General features: G+C 38.3%; 1 protein-coding gene across 6 annotated transcripts in view; it reads right to left on the reverse strand.

Annotated features, from left to right (window-relative positions):
• Positions 1–20802, reverse strand: part of Smox (Smad on X) — a 273080-nt gene that overhangs the window by 51675 nt on the left and 200603 nt on the right. For 5 of the 6 annotated variants that reach the window (XM_067147627.2, XM_067147626.2, XM_067147628.2 and 2 more), the window contains one exon: positions 11917–12141. The exons of the other annotated variant lie outside the window; for it this stretch is intronic. In XM_067147627.2, the coding sequence (XP_067003728.1) occupies positions 11917–12141 (225 nt within the window). The remainder of the gene's footprint in view (positions 1–11916; positions 12142–20802) is intronic. 6 annotated transcript variants of the gene reach the window in all.

Here is a 20802-nt window from a genome sequence, read left to right on the forward strand (position 1 = left end):
TTCTCTACTTGTCTTCTTCTTTTTTTCAAAGTTTTCTTTCTGTCTTCCTTTCACCTTTGTACCTGTAATCTTGTTTCATTCCTTTCTGTTATTGTTATCCTCCCTTTATTCTTTCTCTTCTCCCTCTTCTTCTTCCTCTTCATTTTTTCCTTTTCTTTCTTTGGAGTTTGCTTCCTCATCTTCTTGTGTTCTATATGTTCATTCTCTCTCATGTACCCACCGAGTTATTTCCAGAGGCACATCCCATCAATATCTATATCTTAATATCTAATTACATACTGCTTATTAACATTATGCTACTGGACCGGGTTCAAAATATAATTATTCAATGGGATGTGTAGCAACTTGGAAAGGCTGAATTTCTACTAATTTATTTATATTTTACCTTTGGAACTCCTATTGTTCACGTTAGTCTTTTGTTTTTCAACCCCATTTTTTTGGGTGTGATTTGCCATTTTTTCCTTAGGGATGTTATATTGGGCCTTGACTGAATATGGCTGGATTTTCTGATTAATTGAATTAGTGTCTTTATTCAAGATTTAACCTGGAATTTGGATTTCATTCTTTCTGATTAAAATAAGATTGGTGAATTAATTTCAGTGCACATTAATTTTCTTAGTAATTGATTCATTTTGAGAAATAAGTTGAAATCAGTATTCAACTTCCTTAATGGGAAATGACTCCAAGGATCTTAAGTGTTAAGATCATGATCTTCACAGACGCTTATGTGGTATCTGGATTATTAAATGATCACTTTCTTAAGCAGTGATTCTTAAAGGAGAGTGGAAGTTTAATTTTATCTACTAATTTTAATGTGCAATTAATTCTGTGAATTTGCCCTTATTCACATTTCAATTTTGGATAAATATTTCTTGGGTTGTATTGCACTTTCAAGTAACTTTAAACCTTATATTGTTTAATTTGATTTCAAACATTTAAATTAATTATTTAATTATGAGATATTTTCTCAAGTCCTCATTGATTTGTTTTCTTTTTAAATGCTACTCTTTCTTGGCCTCCTTAGAGTGTTAAATTATTATCTTTCTCTTTCAATTAACAGTTTATTTTACCGAGCTTGAAAGCTGGAATCGCTTAAGTGCGGCCAGTATCCAGTATTTGGGAGATTGTGGGTTCGAACCCCACGGCCAGCAGCCCTGAAAATGGTTTTCCATAGTTTCCCATTTTCATACCAGACAAATTTTGGGGCTGTACCTTAATTAAGGCCACGGCTACTTCCTTCGCACTCCTAAGCCTTTCCTATCCCACCGTCACCGTAAGACCTATCTGCTGATAGGTCTGTTGGTAGGTATGCTATTTACCAATTGATGAGCCCAACTTAGCACACTGGGGTGAAACGCTGGCAACCAGGAATGAAAATGAAAACCTACAACCTGTTTTCCAGTCATTGACCGGGTCATCAGGGATGTAATAAATGAATCATATATAGCCTATTAGTACGAAGGGGTTGCCACTCCCAAAGTGATTTTATTTATGAATGATAGATACTATGAAATGAGAATGGAGAGTGTTGCTGGAATGAAAGATGACAGGGAAAACCGGAGTACCCGGAGAAAAACCTGTCCCGCCTCCACTTTTTCCAGCACAAATCTCACATGGAGTGACCGGGATTTGAACCACGGTATCCAGTGGTAAGAGGCCGACGCACTGCCGTCGGAGCCACGGAGGCTCCAAACAGGAATGAGTTAGCTCGAAAATTTATAATGTGCAATAATGGACCAATTATATTGGTATTAGACCTATCTGTGTCGATACGACATAAAACAAACTGTAAAAAAAAAAGTTAAAAATATGTACTTAAATATGCACTTTTTATATATATAATTTAACATATTTTATAGCATTATCAACAAGGAACACCTTTATTATTTTAAAAAAATTACCCACACCCACATATTTATACACAAATCAGGATCAAGTAATCAATCACATTCTACTTACAGTTGTAGCTATTCTGTTAGCAGAAAGTACCTAATGCACAATTTACAAAATATGTATGTAATTTCATGGCAAAAGCAAGCCGCACACAATGTAGTTGTTTCATAAATACACATAGATATATTGTTTGCAGACTGTGTCCATAGCTAGCAGAAAGAGCCTGTAGTTCACATTCACAAATGAAAACAAGTTGTGCACAATGTAGCTGGTTAAGAATTACATATAGATGATTATGTTTGCAGACCACGGTTAGCAGAAACAGACTTGAGTTCACACCGTTTTCAATTCCACCACACGACTAGGCTACTCCTGTTACACTTCCTGTCCAATTTGCCTTGCAGTACACTATGAGGGTCTTTCCCACGTTTTCTGGTGTATACCTATGATGATTATCTGTTAAAATCAACTTTAATCTACAGATGTGACAGGGGCAAATTCAGGAGTTACCTATTCTGGTACATCCACATCTTCCAGATACTTACTTATATCTGTCATAATTTTGTAGCCAGAAATATTTTCAGAATGTCACATAGTTTTGTTTGCAAATGGTGTCCATGTCTCCAGGAACACGCTCCATTTAAAGTTTTACACTCTCCAACATCTCCAGAGAATCACCGAGCTGCAAGCCACGAATTTCTAGCTTCTGAATCAATTCCGGTATAATTTGGAAGGTGTGGTGATCACTTCTAGATCTCTCTGAACTTTTTCATGGTTGGACGTGTCTTTGGCATGCTGAATGGCAGTAACATCACTGGCATCGCATCCTCCTACTCTTATTAAAATGGTGACAGTGAAAACCTGTGGCTTCAATGCAACTTCTCCATTGCATAAGGACTGGCTCAAGAGAAGAGGTATGTCTGGTTAAGTGCTCCCTGTAAGCCTCTATCCTCAGAGGCTGTTTCAGAAACACTTTCTTCATAGAGGATATTAGCTTGTTGACAGCAAGAAATTTTGTTTGTATTTCTTCTGCTGCCCAGTTAAGGCCATGCACAGCACATGCCAAATGAATCAAATAAGGGTAAAATACCTAAAGCTTTCAGCATATAGCTAGCAACATCTGCTAGAAATATTCATGTCTACCTGAAGACCACAGCAAGTGTAATGGATCATTGACTAAGTCAGCAACTGTAGAATGATTTGTCTTTCCTAACACTTTGCATGAGAAGAGGTATGGAGCTCCTGGTTCATCTTCACAAAAAATCCCAACCAATATATTTGCTATGTTCCTGCAGCATGCATCCATAGTCTTGTCTACAGTTCCCAAACCAAGACTGTGAAACAACTCTCCCTGGATTTCTTCGATCGCTGAATTATAGCACTTGTCCAAGTGTTAAGAGTCCTTTCTTTAAGAGTAGATTCTTGAAGAATAGATCGGTGCAATTTTCCAGAAAACCACAAAAATCAGGGTTGTTCATATAATTCCATGGGATATTTGGTGCAGTCCTGTCCTGAAGAAGATGGCAGTTCTTCTGTCAATAAAGTTTGTTCTTATTCTGGTAACCACTCACTCAGCATGTAACCGAGCTCTGGTATTTGAGTGTTGTACGAGCTGAAATTTTTTTTCATATGGAACCTGTTCTGCACAGACTTGATGACAAATTACATTACCACTGTAGTATAATCTGAATCACCTTCAGTCCATGATCTTAGAAAATAACTTCTCAACATTGCCTCTGCTTAAAAATCAGATTTACAAAAGCATTAGGCTAGTCCATTGTCTAACAATCCCATGGATATATACACCATAAGTATAAAAACTGTTTACGCTGACTTGTGAGACACATTCCCACCGGTTTTATTGAAATGCATTGCTTCATGAATGAAGAGCAACTGAGCACTGGAATATGTTTGCTAAGCAGAAAACATAATACCATATTTCCTCATCTATTAGCCCCCTCCACTTGACTTTTTGAGAGCCCCCAACGTAATTTGTCAGAGAAGAACAACAATTCCCCTTTGTAGTGGGTATAGGCCGTACTGCAGCTTTGATAACATCACACAAATAGGTGAACAGTTTCGTCCGTCTGACCAGTGCAATGCAAGCATAGTCACGTGGTTCATCTGTGTTCCATAGTTTAGAAATGTCCTCCTCCATAGTGTACTGTAGGTCTGATGTCACAGAAATAGGTGAACAGTTTCATATGTCTGACCTGCACACTGCAAACACGCATCAGTCATGTGATATGTCTGTTTTGAAGTTAAGAATGTCCACCTCTGCAGCATAACAGTTAGCACAATCAGCTGTTGTTCGTGAAGGCCCAAGTTGGATTTCCAGTACTGCCAGAGATTTAAGAATGGCAGGAAGGTTGGTATGTGGAAAATAATGCATGCATCTCACCTCCATTGGGAACGTGTCTGACAAGAGACATGAGACAAGAGAGATGAGAACACAAAATTACTTTAGTTAAATTCATAGATGTTGCTATCAATATAGCAGGCGACATCGTTAACAATTTGAACATTTAATATCTCATAAGCCAGGCTGATACAGGTAATTTTTGGAGAAGTAGGTTTAAAATGTGCCGGTCATAATGATTGCAGTTGTAACTACAACACACGCAGTAGCATGGCGAGGAGCAAATCAGAGCGAGGCTCATTCTAAACCAGCTATAGGGAGTGTAATTTACGACCTTATCTTTAAAAAAAAAGAAAGAAAAAAAAAAAAAAAAAAAAAGATTATTCTTAGGATTTAAACCACGAATATGGTGGTCATGCAGCGCTGGTCTCTGCCATATGACAGGCGGTATCACAAGGCTTCAGATTTCTTCTACCAAATTAGCTAAATTTGAAAGAATATTTATTCTACAAGTTAATGCTTTTAATTGTTCTGATATGGATTTAGTACCAATTCGTTTCCGAGGCCAGAATTTCGATCTCCCCAATCAACACACTGAAACTACCAGATTTCAACAATGCTTGCAACGTTTTTCAAGTAAGGTCGTTCATATTTAACTTTGCTGAAAGATTGTTTGCAAGAAGTGTTAAACTACCTCTTTAAATATATGTATATTTGTTTTATGTTTTTTCAATAGTTCAAAAGGAACTTCCGTTTCAAATACGGACAACAACAATGGACATTGATTCCGTACAAGACGTTATGGTAAGCTTGTCAATTTCAAGTTAATTTCATTTTATATCATTGAAGACAAAAGGTTTTGCAAGAAGCGAGGTCAATTTGTGTTAATAATGTATATATATTTATATCTTTAGCATTTCTCAAATAGACATTGGGTTCTTCCGTTTTTTTCTTCTTTCATTTCCTGATTTGAATTTTGTAATCTACCACGTGATTTTATGGGTGATGAAATCTCAAATAGAGATGAAATATGTCCCTAAATATTTTTAATATGTTTTTAATTAAATAGTTCACTTGTAAAATGATGTGTATTGATTGGGTGGACCAAAACCTAACATTGTTTCTTATTTTTAACCGTATCAATACGGATCTACACGATGAAGTTCGTAAATTGTACTAACATCCAAATAATACGATAACAAGTTAAAATTTCAGGAAGACGCCGGATTCAACACTATAAGAATAATAAAATAAAGAAAAAGTGACTTACAGGTTTTTCAAATAAATTTAACAGGATATACCCATAAACACAAGACTGCTGTATTCTACAAGCCAACACCTTTTAATAAGAGTCACAAACCTAGTTATTAGTTTATTTTACAATGTTAATGGAATTTAAGTATGATAGTAAATAAAATTTACTAGACATTTAACCAGATTAATAACTTAGTTAGAGAACATTCAATGTGAATTAAAATTGTGTTCTGCCGGGCTGAGTGGCTCAGACGGTTAAGGCGCTGGCCTTCTAACCCCAACTTGGCAGGTTCGATCCTGGCTCAGTCTGGTGGTATTTGAAGGTGCTCAAATACGACAGCCCCGTGTCGGTAGATTTACTGGCACGTAAAAGAACTCCTGCGGGACTAAATTCCGACACCTCAGCGTCTCCGAAGACCTTAAAAAGTAGTTAGTGGGACGTAAAACAAATAACATTATTATTATTATTATTATAGAATTGTGTTCTAAGAGTACGTGTTCAAATATGAATCAATATATCAGTGGACAACAAGACTAAGTGCATAAACCTGCCAAAGTTGCTGAGCAATTTTAAATTTTAAATATTTTAGTGTCATTCCAATAATTTTATATTAGATTTCAGTATTTCATTCTATGTATATACATAATCCTATAAGCCATCTTTAACTAGTCAAATGTGGACACCTACTGTAACGCGAAAGCACATTTTAAATAACTTTCATTATATTTTAAGGAGTAATGCAAGTTTAAATATAAACAGGATCCTGATTATTTTCATTATTTTGAGGTAGAAACATGGCTGATGATGCCCATAATATAAGGGCGAAACATGTCCCAATTAATAATAATGTATATATATATATATATATATATAAATTAATTTATTTCTGCTTCCCCCATTTGGAGGCTGCCAAAAAGACAAAGCTTACATAAAAATTTTGATTATTAATTGCAAGGGCTGTTTAAAATGTGTATAAATAGGTATACTACAGTAAAGCCTTAATAATAAAAAATTGTATCAGTCAATAGTTATGAAATCCATGAGAAATTCCTCATAGGACATATAGCTAGGAGAATAAATGATTTTTTACTATTGCTAACGATCCTTTCAGGGCTGCTAACCCAATCATCATCATCATCATCCTAAACCATCTCTAGTTTCCCGGGTGTGATATATGAGCCTCCTCCATCTCATCCTGTCCTTGTACCATTCTTCCTCCACCAACTTGTCCCAATCATGATCTCTCAGCAGTACATCGCTCTTAACTAAATCTATCCATTTCCTTCGTGGCCTTCCCACGGGTCGTCTTCCTTCTACCTTTCTGTCAAATTCCTTCCCTGCAGTTCTGTTTACTGGCATCCTCTTCATGTGACCAAACCACTTCACAGTCTTGATATCTGAATCTTATTGAGGAGAGAATCATCTATTCCTACTTCTTCTCTAATTTTCTCATTCCTAATCTTGTCTTTCCTGGTTTTCTGGATCATAGTGCGTAGGAATTTCATTTCAGCTGCCTGAAGTTTGGAATTATCTCTATTGGTCAGTGTTGTGGTTTCGAGACTGTATGTAAGAATTGGTGTATAATAGGACTTGCACAATGTCATTTTTGTTTTCATGGGTATTTGCTCATCCCACAGCAGGTGTCTTAACTGGTGGTAAAATTGTGTTGCCTTATTGATTCGATTGTTCACCTCATGTTTTGCTAGGTTGTCATTTGATATAATGCTACCCAAGTATCCCAAGTATTTGAAAACTGGAACGCTGTCCAGTTGAGCTTCATTTAACATGACTATGGGTTCTGCTCCTTCCCCATACACTTTCATCACCACCGTCTTGGTCTTGCTGATGTTTAAACCATATTTCTTAAACTCCTCATTCCAGCTTTGTATTCTCTCTCCCAATTCCTCTTCTGAGTCACTCCAGATCGCAACATCATCAGCAAATGTGAAGGCTTTGATATCTCCATGTTCTTTCCTTTTAATAGATTTCATTACTACATCCATTACAATAACGAATAGAAGTGGTGACAATGAGCTGCCCTGCTGCACTCCTCTCTTTGTTTCAAACCAGTCCGACAAACCACATCCTACTTGAATACAGCTTCTGTTCCCACTATACAACATTTTCACTTTGTCTATGAGGCTGTCTCGCACTTGAAGTTCTTTCATGCATTGCCAAATTCTTTCCCTTGGTACACTATCGTATGCTTTCTCAATGTCCAAAAATGTTAGAAATAAAGGCTTGTTCTTCTCCCAGTTTTTTTCCATTAGCATCCTAATTGCAAATATAAGGTCTGTAGTTGACCTTCCTGGTCTGAAACCATACTGCTTTTCTTCCAAAATTGGTTCAACAATATCTCTCTCTGATTCTGGTCTCTATTATTTTTTCGAATATTTTCAGGACGAGACAGTAGTGTGATATCACGGTAATTAGTACATTTTCGTCGGCTTCCTTTCTTGAACAGAGGTACAATGATGCCCATCTTCCAGTCCTCAGGAATAGTATTTTCCTCTCATATCTTGTTGAGCAGTCTGTAGAGCCATAGGATTCCTGGAATTCCCGCTGCTTTCAGCATATCTGCACTTAGTTCATCTATGCCCACTGCCTTTCCTTTCTTCATGCTCGAGCGCATTTTCAACCTCAAGCCATGTAATTGGTGGTTCAGTTGTGGTTCCTCGACTTGGCTCTCCTCTATCCGTTATATTTTCTGTATCTCCATTCAGCAGCTTTTCGAAATAGATCTTGAGTTCTTGTTTAATTTCTCCCTCTTTTTGTGCCAGAGTTCCATCATCACGTCGAAATTGACGAGCAGACAGCCAGATGGCGTCAAATTGAAATGTCTGCACACGGTAGCTGAGGCCATACGATTATTATTATTATTAATATTATTATTATTGCTTTTATGGTCTCTTGATCCCTTCACTTGTTTTTCACTACTCTGTATAGCAATTTCATATTTCCTCTACTGTCCTCTTCCAGTTTGTCTGCAAACTCATTCCATTTCTTCTCTTTTTCTTCCCTTACAATGTTCTTTACAGCAAGTTTCTTGTTCCTGTATACTCCTTGAAGTCTTTGTATTTCTTGTTCATTTCGTTCTTGTCCCTGTTTTTATTTTTCCTTGTCCAGTGCCTTCTTTATTTGGTTTCTTTCTTTCACCGCTGTTTTCACTCTATCATTCCACCACGGTGTCTCCTCTTTTCTTTTGATAGGACTTGTAACTCCACATAGGTTTTTGGCTTCTCCCACAAAGGTGTCTTTGAAGGCCTTCCATTCTTCATTAACGCTGGTTACTTCACACTTCGGCAAACTCTGTTGAATCCTTAGTTTGTATTCTTCCTTTATTTGGACTTCTTGCAACTTCTAAGTTTTAACGCTTGGTTTTTTCGTAATAAGTTTCTGCGTTTCATTTGTCTTATGTCTGAAGTCTACTACCAACAATCTGTGGTCACTGTCCATGCTTTCACTAGGGATGACCCAATGTCCTTAACGAATTGGTTATGCAAATTAAATTTCTTACAAAAGTTGTGGAATGTGTGAGTAATGGTGTCTCTTGCTCCTATCATCAAGCCTAACACATCTATGGAGTCCAGATGATTTTTCTCGGCATAGTATGGAATTGTGGGTACATATATATCACATTTCTCCTTGTGTACATCATGTGGTTGAGTGGATGATGCTTCGGTTCTAATTGTGGGGTCTATTATGAACCCTTTACTTGAACCCGGTGATATAGCTATCATGGCAATCCGCCGGTTTGACCCTGTCTGGGACAATCCATGTACCTCCTATCTATCATCCTATCTTCCATCCTCGTAGACTGTATAGTGCTTTTTTCTCAGGGCTTCAGCAATAGATCTTATTCGATGATGTCGTGAATTCCGCAAGGCGTCACTAAATGGACAGGAACCCAAGACGTGACCAAGTGTTTCAATCTCACTGTGGCAACGCCGACAGTGGTTACTGTCTTGGGACCTGCCAGGTAATGCACAAACTGGAACTACATTTGCTGTCAGTTTTATGGCATTTCTCCAGTCGCTGCTGGTTAAACCTTCGGGCTTTCTTACCCACTGATTGGCTGGAGTGTATTCCTTATACAGTATAACACCCTTACCTTTTTGTGGCAAGGCACACCAGGCACCGAATTCTTTCTCACGGAGTTGTTGTCGCAGGAGCGAGACTTTGACGGATTCGCGTTCAGTATTCAGGAGTAGGCCAAGTTTTTCAAAGCACTTCTTTGTTTCTGTGTGAAGGTCTCTGGTACGATTGATGTGTATATTGTTGGATCGATGGAGAACTTAGCATGCATTTACGTGCTGTAGATAAGCCTCCCAACCACACTTGAAAAGACCGAGTCCTTTATACTTTTTGTTGGAGTATAACATGCTGTCTGGTGTATCTATTGGAAGTTGAAGAACTTCTTTCCAAGTGCTTTTGATAAGTTTGTCAGTATCAATTAGGAAACTCGCAGGTATACGATGTAAAGGTGTAGTGTGGAATTTGTAGATCAAAGATGGGCATATGTAGGTTGATAGCACATTACATTTCTGGTGTGGCTGCAATAGTGGAGTTGATGCTAATGCGTCTAGTTTACTCTTAAGTTTTTCCATCGTTTATTTGGCATCAAATATGGTAGCATTGTGATAGTTTACTCTGAGGTAGCGGATTGTCTCTGCAGGAGTAATGTAATGTAATGTAATATATTGTATTGAAAAGGTGGAAAATTTGAAAAATAAAAATTAGATTTTAATATTAAATGCCCTCATGTCGGATAAAAATTCTCTAGTGTTTCCATATCCCTGTTAAATAGTTTTTATTTGTGTATTCAGTAATACGGTTTCTCGCTTCAAGCATTTTTTCCCCCTGTTCCCTGCAGAAATATCTTAACTGAGGTTTTACCGTAATAATATAATTAGGAACTGCACTGTTACTACAATTGATTCATTCTATTGTCACAGCAGGTAAGTGGCTTGACCAAAGCCAGCAAGAATGAAAAAAACAAAAAATGTGCATAGAGCAGAACTTGCTTTGCACATTTCATAGAAGTAACATAATCCAGCTTTGAAATATTGATGCTTGTAAAGTAAATTTTAAATGATATTCTGATAAGAATAATTTCAAAACTATGAAAATACGGAACATATTAAAATAAAAAATTAAATCGTGAAAATATGCAAGTTTTCTCAAATATGTGAAAAAGAATATGTACTATACCCGGAAGTGAAATGAAAATGTGTTTTCAATCACTCCAAATATCCAAATTTGTAAACATATAACAAAATTCTAACTGTAGCTAATGAGAAAACAAATACAGTATGTATTTTCACAGAAATCCCAGCCCTGATGATCACTGTGTATTTCAGCATGATATTACTCTCTGCCATGAAGCGAAGTCTGTTCATGACTGGTTTGTGGACAATGTTCTGAAAAGGGACTGTCCAATGCAGAGCTCTGACTTCAACCCTAACAAACACCTCTGAAATAAACTAGAAGGGCAATTTCAGTCGAAACCCCAACAACTCACATCACTAACTGAACATTTGATACAGTGCTTCAGGAAGAATGGTCTGCTTGCAAACGTTCAAACACCTGGTAGACAGTCTCCCTCACAGAGTTCAAGCAGTATTAACGGCCCAACTTTTATTAATGTCCACTACTGTGCAGTATATCCAAGAAACACTTACAGGACAGTTTCAAGTAAGTGTCCAAATACTTCTGATCAGTGTGAAGAACACGGAACAATTAAGCATGAATATAAAACAATTCTTTTCCCAGCACAAATCAACACTAGAAATCTGTGAATAACTTAGGACTGTATTTTCTTTCTTTTTATGGTTGAGGGATATTAACACATTCATATACAGTACTTTGCTGGCAAGGCCTAGCATTTACAGTATACTGTGTTTTCTGGCATGGGCTTGAATAAATGTGATACTTTTATTGACCTGTCTCTGTCTCATCCTTGACTTTGACAATATGGAAGTGATTGAGGTATGAGCCATGTTAGTAACGCCACCTGTTATGTAGCCAGTCCCCATTATAAAGGGGGTAAAAATGTTGTTCACAGGGTTGGTTGGTGCATGCATATCAGTAAGCTTGAATGATAAGTAATAGCAACTTCCAGCTGATAGAGGAAAGCAACAGAAAACTACCTCACTCCTCATTTCCCTTGTAAGCCTCTTCAATGACACCTATGCTTCTACGACAGCTGATGGTAGAACTGCTCCAAAATCCGACCAGCCTTTAGGCTGAGTACTCACCACACAGTTCTTGTATCACACAGAAAAAACATCACCACAGATAAACAATGTTCATTCCCTTTGTGTACAATGTTAATAAAAAAGAAACCTATGGAAAAAGAAAATAACAAAAACCTTGCAGATTATTAATTATTTTGAGATCACAAACTAACCTGGAGGAATCTTACAAACTGTTGCTGGGTGCCAACCGTACCGCTGATTACAATTAGGTGACTGAACAAAGATTGACGAGTCACTGAGGCACTCCGCAAATACTTCTCCACCAATGTAGTACAGGCGCACACCTTTGCCAATATGGCGGCGTGTCTGTTCTACCACTGTATTTCGGTTCACATTGGAAAGAAGTCCCAAGCAGAAGCGTTCCGAGTTGCTAGGATCTGTGACACACAGACAAGCTTACAACAAGTCTGAAAGACAACAAAATAATAATATAATACAAAAAGCTAAAACAATTCAGGTGAAACAAACTTCCACTATTGCCACATTTAAAATTTTTTGACCAATACCCTATAAAATTCGAGAAATACTAGTTATTATCTAGTAACTTTATAATTAGTAACTGACAGCTTTTATTTATGTAATCTAGGACAAAACATTCTATATAAATTAATAACGCATTCTCTTCTGTGAAATATATATATTTCTCAAATGAAGACATTCGACCTCACTTGCGGATGACCATATGGATCCAGAGGACAAAACACATACTGTATAATCCCAAATACCACCAGCCATCAAATAAGACTTATTCACAATTTGGGGGGAGGAGGGGATGTGGCATCACGTATTAACCAACCAATTTTATTAAATTTTGGCAAATGTGTCAGCAAATTGCTCATTTCAAACTCTTTACAAGTACAGTCGAACCTCTCTTCTGCGGACACCGTCGGTTCCGAGGAAAAATGTCCGTTACGAGAGGTGTCAGCTAAAACAAATTTGTAAAAAGAATCAAACATTTTAACGGCAAAGAACATCCACCTTAAATATAAGCATACATATCTTTATTTTTATTATTCTAAGTTATTTCTGTGTTAGTATTTCATAGAGAGTTATTATAAGTGATTTTACATAATTTACAACCATTACATCTTCGTGAAGTAATCGTGAAGTTTCGTCTGTGTAAATTTAGCAAGTTTTCTTAACTGCGATATTCTCGAAAACGGAATAGAGTCTGTTAAATGGTTCCATAGTCCCTCGCCGTACTCGTGGTCCAGCATGACACACAATTTCTTTATCTGTTTAAGCATATTGAGTCCCTGCTTCATTGACAGAACTTCTTGTTCTTCTTCCGCCTCACCGTCATCGTCACTTTTCGTTCCTGATTCGGGCTCTGTAAAACGATAACAAGTTTTATTCAAAATGGTCCTTTTGTATAACTAATGAAGGGTGGTATGGATAGCTAGAAATATTTACGAAGTGCAGTGAATTAAATTAAAGCTGAAAATTTAGCTTAAAAGAATTAAAAGCTGTCTATCACAAGAAGAAAATGAATGAGGAGTTGAGGTGCAAACAAACATGGACCTTACGATACATGCAACACACAATTACTGTATAACTTGATAACTCAGAAAGCTTACCGTAAAGTGCGTCCTGGAGTCAGGACTGCCAGTCGCAAGGAATATTCTCTTCTTCGGCTTCAATATCATACGTCAATCCAGCTGTCGTTGCTAAAGTCTGAAGTTCATCATATTCATTTCGAACCTCTACCTCGGCTTGTTCTTCAACTGTAGAATTAGCGATGCCCATTCTGCAAAGCATTTCCTGACTGTGGTTTTGCTGACTGCATTCCAGGCTACCTTTGTCCACGAAACTGCATCACCAACATTGATCTTCTTCATCAAATCAAAAGCTGAGTCTGCTTCATCCATGTGGTGTAAAACCCTCTTACGACAGTCTCATTTGAAGGCTTGAATGATTCCTTGATCCAACGGCTGAAGATGAGAAGTGGTATTGGGTGAAAGGAACAAGAGTTTTATATTTGAAAGCCGTATTTCTGGACGACACTAGCATTATCTAGCAATAAGATCACGTTACGGTTTCTGGCCTTCATCTTGGAATCCAAAGCTAGGAGCCAATTCTCCAATATTGCTGACGTCATCCATGCCTTTTTATTTGCATGCCATTTGACACCAAGACAATTTAAGTCCATTTTTTAAAGCACCTGGGTTTCAAGGATTTACCAATTATTATAGGATTTTCCTTTTCATTGAGTGCGTTACAACAAAACATGATGGTGATTCTTTATTTTGACATTTTCTTACCCTTGCAACTTTCATTCGGCAAAGTTAGTGACTTCTTCGGGATCACCCTAAAGAACAGACGTTTCATCAAACATTCAAAATGGCTTTCAGTTCGTAACTATGCAAAATGACTGGTTGCCTATCTTTCCAATCACTGAGCTTGATAGCTGCAGTCGCTTAAGTGCGGCCAGTATCCAGTATTCGAGAGATAGTGGGTTTGAACCCCACTGCCGGCAGCCATGAAGATGGTTTTCCGTGGTTTCCTATTTTCACACCAGGCAAATGCTGGGGCTGTGCCTTAATTAAGGCCATGGCCACTTCCTTCCCACTCCTAGCCCTTTCCTGTCCCATCTTCACCATAAGACCTATCTGCGTCAGTGTGACGTAAAGCCAATAGCAAAATAAATAAATATATATATATATCTCTTTCCAATCTGCTACTTCAGTCGCAGACACATCACCATCTTCTCCATAGACTGTTTTGAAACGAACGTTATGACGTTTTCTAAAACAATCTAACCAACCATTGCTAGCTACAAAATTCTCAACTTTCAGATTATTTGTGATTTCTCAAGCTTTTTCTTGTAACATTGGTCTACTCACACAGTTTCTTCACTCGAGCACACTTTGAACAACTCATATACCACAACATTCACTTCTGAATAAACTGACACCCGCTTTCCTTCCACTCCTCGATTCCTATTTTCCTCCCAGTCCTTTAAAATTTCAGTTCCATTCTTCACAATAGTGTTTATTTGAGTTTTCCTGCAGTTTAACTTTTCAGCAAGCTTTCTAACTGAAAGTCCCTTGTCACTTCACATTTCTTCTTGCCTCGAGATCTAAACATTATCGTCCCTTGTTACTCATGTTTAACAGACAACTGAAATGCTACGGTATTTCTGTCTCACTAATAAGTGCCTGTAGTGTCTTTTCCTTCTCAATTTGACTACCCGAGCTCGACCTTATCAGCGACAATCCAAGTTATGAATAGAATGATGCAAGAAGGGAAGAAAATCTCCGGGTAAGTTGTGAGTCAACAGTCTCTGGCATCATTTAAGGGCATTTAGAATTCTCGGAATAGGTCTATACACCACTAGGTAGAACTGCATTCCGATGTACCTCCTCTCCCCTTGCACTCGAAATAGTACAAACATTCAAAAGGGATTTCCTTATGTCTGAAGAATGGTTTTAAAAGAAAGGATGACATATGATACGGCGTAATAAATTCTCCTGCAACGTGTAAAGTGTCTGCTTAAGTCAAGTGGATGGGACAAATAGCGATGTCCGCTGTCCGCATTTCGAGGTGTCTGCTTAAATGAGGACAATTTAACACCTGTCTTATGTAAAATAAAATTGGTTCTGAGGAAAATTGTCTGTATAGGGAGGTGTCCGCTGAATAAGGGTGTCCGTTAGGTCAGGTTCAACTGTAATAAAATCACCACATACAATAGTAGTCCACTATAGCAAGAACGGCATATAGTGAGAACCCCACTGTAACAAGTTTCTTTAAAGCCCCTTGAAAATTTGTATAATAACCTGTGTAATATCCTATGGTTACAATTAGAACCCTTTCACTCATCCATCCCAAAGAGTATATTCATCCGTTAATACAACTTTATCAGTGATCACAGAACACTAGGTGATTTAGCATGCGTTATTCTTTTTGTTAACAATATTTACACACCCTGACATTTAAACTGATTTTTCATACTGATTTCCTGCTATGTGCACTATCAAGTGCTCTCATCGACATTTGAAGGCACTAGTAATACCCCGACTCACAACTCTGACTGTTTAAAAATAGACATAAATATTCTTTAGAACATTCAATTAAGTTCAAACATGAGGGGAGAACATGTTATCACTATATGTCTGTTAAGTCATCAGCCCAGAGGCTGGTTGGATCCTCAAATAGCACCACCAAAGGCTATGCAGTTATAGGGAAACCGCAAAAATGAATGATAGAGACCAAATGAGGTGTAATAGGCAAGATGAGGAATGAGGTAGTTTGCCATTGCTTTCCTCACTGGACCAGAAGGTGGTACTGCAGCACGACTGATCCTATGAGCAACACCTTTCATAACACTCAGACACTAGTTGTGCTCCAAATGTCATTACTCAGCACCACCCATAACCAAGCAGCTTTCATATTGTCACAGCCATGGATGAGACTGAGACTTCAGTGGAATCTACACTTTGCTCTGGCCTGTGCCAAGAGAAAATGCATAAATAATGTGGGTGATAGCAGTTGTTAACTTGTAGGAAATAAAGGCTGAAATAAATGATTCCTTAATTTTGATACTAGGAACTGGAATTGAATATGAATGTGATACTTCAAATTATGACAGTGTGCACCCCTCATTTCAGAGGTTAGGTTACATACTCTCGTGTCTGGTTGAATTTCAGAAATTTATAGCAAAAATGTTATCGTTACGCTATGGGGCTTGAAATGTTTTCATGATATAGGCACAGTTAGGTGATGCAGGCTGAGTAAGAAAATGAATGTTGCCACAGAAGCCTAGTATTGTACTAAAATTTTTATGAATCAAGTTGAACATGCACATTTACATAGTATTGCAATTAGAAAATAAGTAATGAGTAAGCTGCCATAAGGAAATCATCTGCAAAAACTTACTTACTGCCATTTCATACTGATTTTAAAACTTTTCTATCTTGTATGCTTTCCTACTTCTATAAAAAATCAGACAGCACACGCGTGGTTATGGTAACGTGGAAATTAGCAAGATTTTGGCCGCTTCAAAGTCGCGTTCCACATGAAACCACTGTTGTCACATTAGGGCATACTGAACAATGCATTATGAGAACATGATATAAAAGGCCTGAATATGATCTCCCAACTTTTACTCAAGAAGTGCGAGTGGTTTTTGGTATTATATAGTACTTAATTCCACTGAGAAAAAAAGAATGCTCTAAAAATATGACAAGGTACCAAATCTGAATTACTGGAACATTAAAAAGGAACATTGAAAACTATTTTCTTTTTTTTTAAATTAAAAACTGAAAGACAACTAACACAACACTAACTTTTGCAAACTGGGAGTTGCTTTTCTTTAGGGTTTAGCTATTCCTTCCTTTTCTTGATGATGGTATAATGGAACCATACTTCATCACCAGTAACATCATCATCATCATCATTTCCCTTTATCCCGCTGTAGCCGGTTAGGGGCAAATATGGTTCCTCTCCACTTTCTTCGGTCTTTCCACCACGCCTCCTCCAACACTGTGTCCCAGTCCAGGTTTCTTTCTACAATACTGTGTTGGATTGTGTCCTTCCATCTCAATAGTGGCTGTCCACGGCCTTGCCTTCCTTGTATTTTCATTTCCATCACCTTTTTTGGCATTCTTTTAACACTCATTCACTTTATGTGCCCAAACCATCTTAGTCGGCTGTTCTCTATTCTATCATTCATTTTTTCCACTCCAATTTCTTCCTGGATTTTCTCATTCCTTATTTTGTCTCTTCTACTCTTCTGTATCATACTCCTCAAGAACTTCATTTTGGCTGCCTGTATTCGACTCTCATCCTTCTTTGCCACTGTCCAAGTTTCTGCTCCGTAAGTTGTTATGGGTATGTAATACATCTTGTACATAGTTACCTTTGCTTCCATTGGCACATCTTTGTCCCATAACATGTTTCTTATATTATGATAGAAACAGCTTCCAGCTTGAATCCTCTTACTAATTTCAGCATCCAGTCGAGCATTCTCCATTAACCCATTCGCCTCACATTTAAATACCATAGGGGTTCATTAAGAAATCGCATTTAAATACCCCCTCTACGGCCGTCGTCATAACACTATTATTTAGAAAATCATACAAAACCAACCAGTAAATATTCCTTTTTGAAAATTTGCATGCATGATAACGAAGTAATAAACTTACCAATGCCGCTATTTTAGTACGTCTGCTGGGTGTGGTACACCTCAAAACATTCTTCTGAGTGAAGAGCTACGCCACACTTTTTGCACTGCCAGATAGTGATGGGACATTCGATTCATTTTACTGAATCAATTCATTTGATTCCGTTCACGTTACTGAATCGATACAGTGATCCGATTCACGGCTCATTGGTCACCGCTCCTACTGCATCTGTGTAGTATGTGCTGGTAAGACAGCAGCAACAGCATTCAGTGCTCGCAGCTGCCACCTGGTCTTCATACTATGAACTCCTTTCTTAGAAAAAATGCTAGTTACTCTAATACATCGAAGGTTTCCGGTGACGCAGGGTGGGAAAGGTTAGGATTAGGAAGGTAGCAGCCATGACCTGAATTAAGGTACAGTCCCAGCATTTCCTGGTGTGAAAATGGGGAAACTACGGAAAAACCATCTTAACGGCTGCCGACGGTGGGATTCGAACCCACCATCCCCCGAATGCAAGCGCATAGCCACGCGATATTAACCGCACGACAACTCGCTCAGTCATTTTAAAAAAAAAAGTATTTTTCTATCAGCTGAGGATTTTTTTTAATAGTCATATTTTGTATAGGCTACCCGAGATGTACAGTAGCCCGCTGGTTTTCTGATTCAACATACTGTTATTGTGTCTGTCCACATATGATTGAAGTCTTGTGCAACGATGTGACATATGAACTGAGAGAATACTGAGCCGTTCTTCCCAATATAAAACAGGTACTTTTGAGTGGTCATGAGCATGACTCAGTCATAGGGCAGGCTAGAGTCGAGTTTAATTGTCAAATGTCAACTAAGTTATAATACTAAGATTCATTAAACTAATAAATAGTATAACCTAATAGCCTACCTACTTACTAGCTACTTCAGAATTATGTTGTGACTACCTTTTTAACACTGCAAATAAATCCATCTATTATTTAAACCTCCCTGTAAGAAGAGGACAGTGAATGCAAATGGGTATTATTTTCAAATGAGCTGAGCTCGAGAGTCCATTATAGCATACGATTCTTTCAGTGTAGCATGGCTCACTGTATGTCTCGCTGCAGTGAGCCGATAAGGAGCTGTGTGTATCTTGTGTCTCACTGAGCCGCGCTCGTTCACGATTCTTTCGATGTGCCATGGCTCACTGTATGTCTCGCTGCAGCGGAAGCTCGGCTCTCCGCGTGTCCAGTGAGCCGATGAGCCGTGTGTATCATGTGTCTCACTGAGCCGCGCTCGTTCACGATTCTTTCGATGTGCCACGATTCATTGATTCACTGTCTCGCTGCAGCGGAAGCTCGGCTCCCCGTCAACGTCCAGTGAGTGCGCCACTCAGCACTGTCCGCTGGGAGTAAGCTGAATCATGTGCCGTGAGCTCGCCGTTCCTGTGAATCGATTCACTCGGACACTTGAATGAATCGATACACTGCTTCGAATCATACATTCAGTAGCCAACACTACTGCCAGAAACTTTCGCTTCTTTTACCCTGGCTGTAGCACACAGCACACCTTCTTGTGACTTTTGATTTCTTCTCTGTTGGGGGAATACGCATGGGAAAGTGGGCCCATGATTTAGCTTGTAATCTGGTTGGGGTGGTGCTCGCTGAAGGTCGACCTCGAACCGAGTACTCCGGCAACTGAACAGTCTCTAGTAGCTGCTGTGCAATGCTAGTTCGGAAGTCCGTGTAGCTCGTCTTTCTGTTAGCAGCGATCTTGTGATACACAATGAAGGAATTGAAAATGCACATATCTAGGAGGTAAAAGAATATTTTCCTATACCCTTTCACTGTGCGTCGCATGACGGGGAACAGAGCTGTAACCTGATCCTGAAGGTCAATACCACCCATCCCCTTCTGGTATTCAAGGCCACACTTGGGCTTTATCACTTCTTCCCTCGGGGTTTGTCCTCTCTTTCGTCTGAGTTTGTCTGTCCCTGTCATGTCAGCTGATTTGTGTTTAGTGGTGAGAAAGCAAACATCCTTGTTATCTTTCCACTTCACACACAACATACTGTTGGCAGCCCACGTCTCATACTCTCCATGTTTTAGTTTCGTCTTACTGATATCGCGAGGCATGTCTTTTCGGTTCCGTCTAACAGTTCCAATACATTCATCTGCTTGTCGTGTAGCCTTTTGAATAAATCTGGGGAAGAATACCAGTTATCTAAAAACAATGCATGTCCTCGGCCTAACAATGGTTCACACATGTTGAGCACGTTTGTACTTGCTGGCAGACTTGGATCCGTTACATCATCACCTACATAAATTTTGAAAGACAGACAGTAGCCAGAACTTGATTCACAAATTTTGTAAATTTTTATTCCAAACCTAGAACGTTTAGACCTATTACACTGGACATATGAAAGGCGGCCTCTGAATTTCATTACACTTTCATCTGGAGCAATGTCTTGTGAAGGTAAATATAATTCTGAAAATTTGGAGCAGAAATGTTGTATTATAGGCCTAATCTTTCTTAGTTTGTCACTACTATCGACTTGTTCATAGTCAACAAAATGTAAAAATCGTGAAATTATAATAAATCTTCCCCTGCTCATGGTTTCACGAAAAATAGGAGTGTTTATACACCTGTTTTTACTTCAGTATAATTGTATTCTTGACTTTCGCACTTGTGACATTAGTATAACTAACGCAAAATATGCCCTAATTTCGTCGGGTGTAGTCTCAAACCATTTGTCATCATCTTTCAACTTTTTTCTGTCAGGATTGCTCAACTGTTTTGCTGCATATGAATTTGTCTCGACAGATATTTTGTAAAACAAAGGGTTCATGTATTCACAAAAAACTGAGAGTTCAAATAGTGGCTGCGTATCAAACTTTTTCAATAAGTTTTCACTAACCCCACTGTATTCACTAAACTTATGTACAA

The sequence above is a fragment of the Anabrus simplex genome, chromosome 5 (assembly GCF_040414725.1).
Source record: "Anabrus simplex isolate iqAnaSimp1 chromosome 5, ASM4041472v1, whole genome shotgun sequence".
NCBI lineage: Eukaryota > Metazoa > Arthropoda > Insecta > Orthoptera > Tettigoniidae > Anabrus > Anabrus simplex.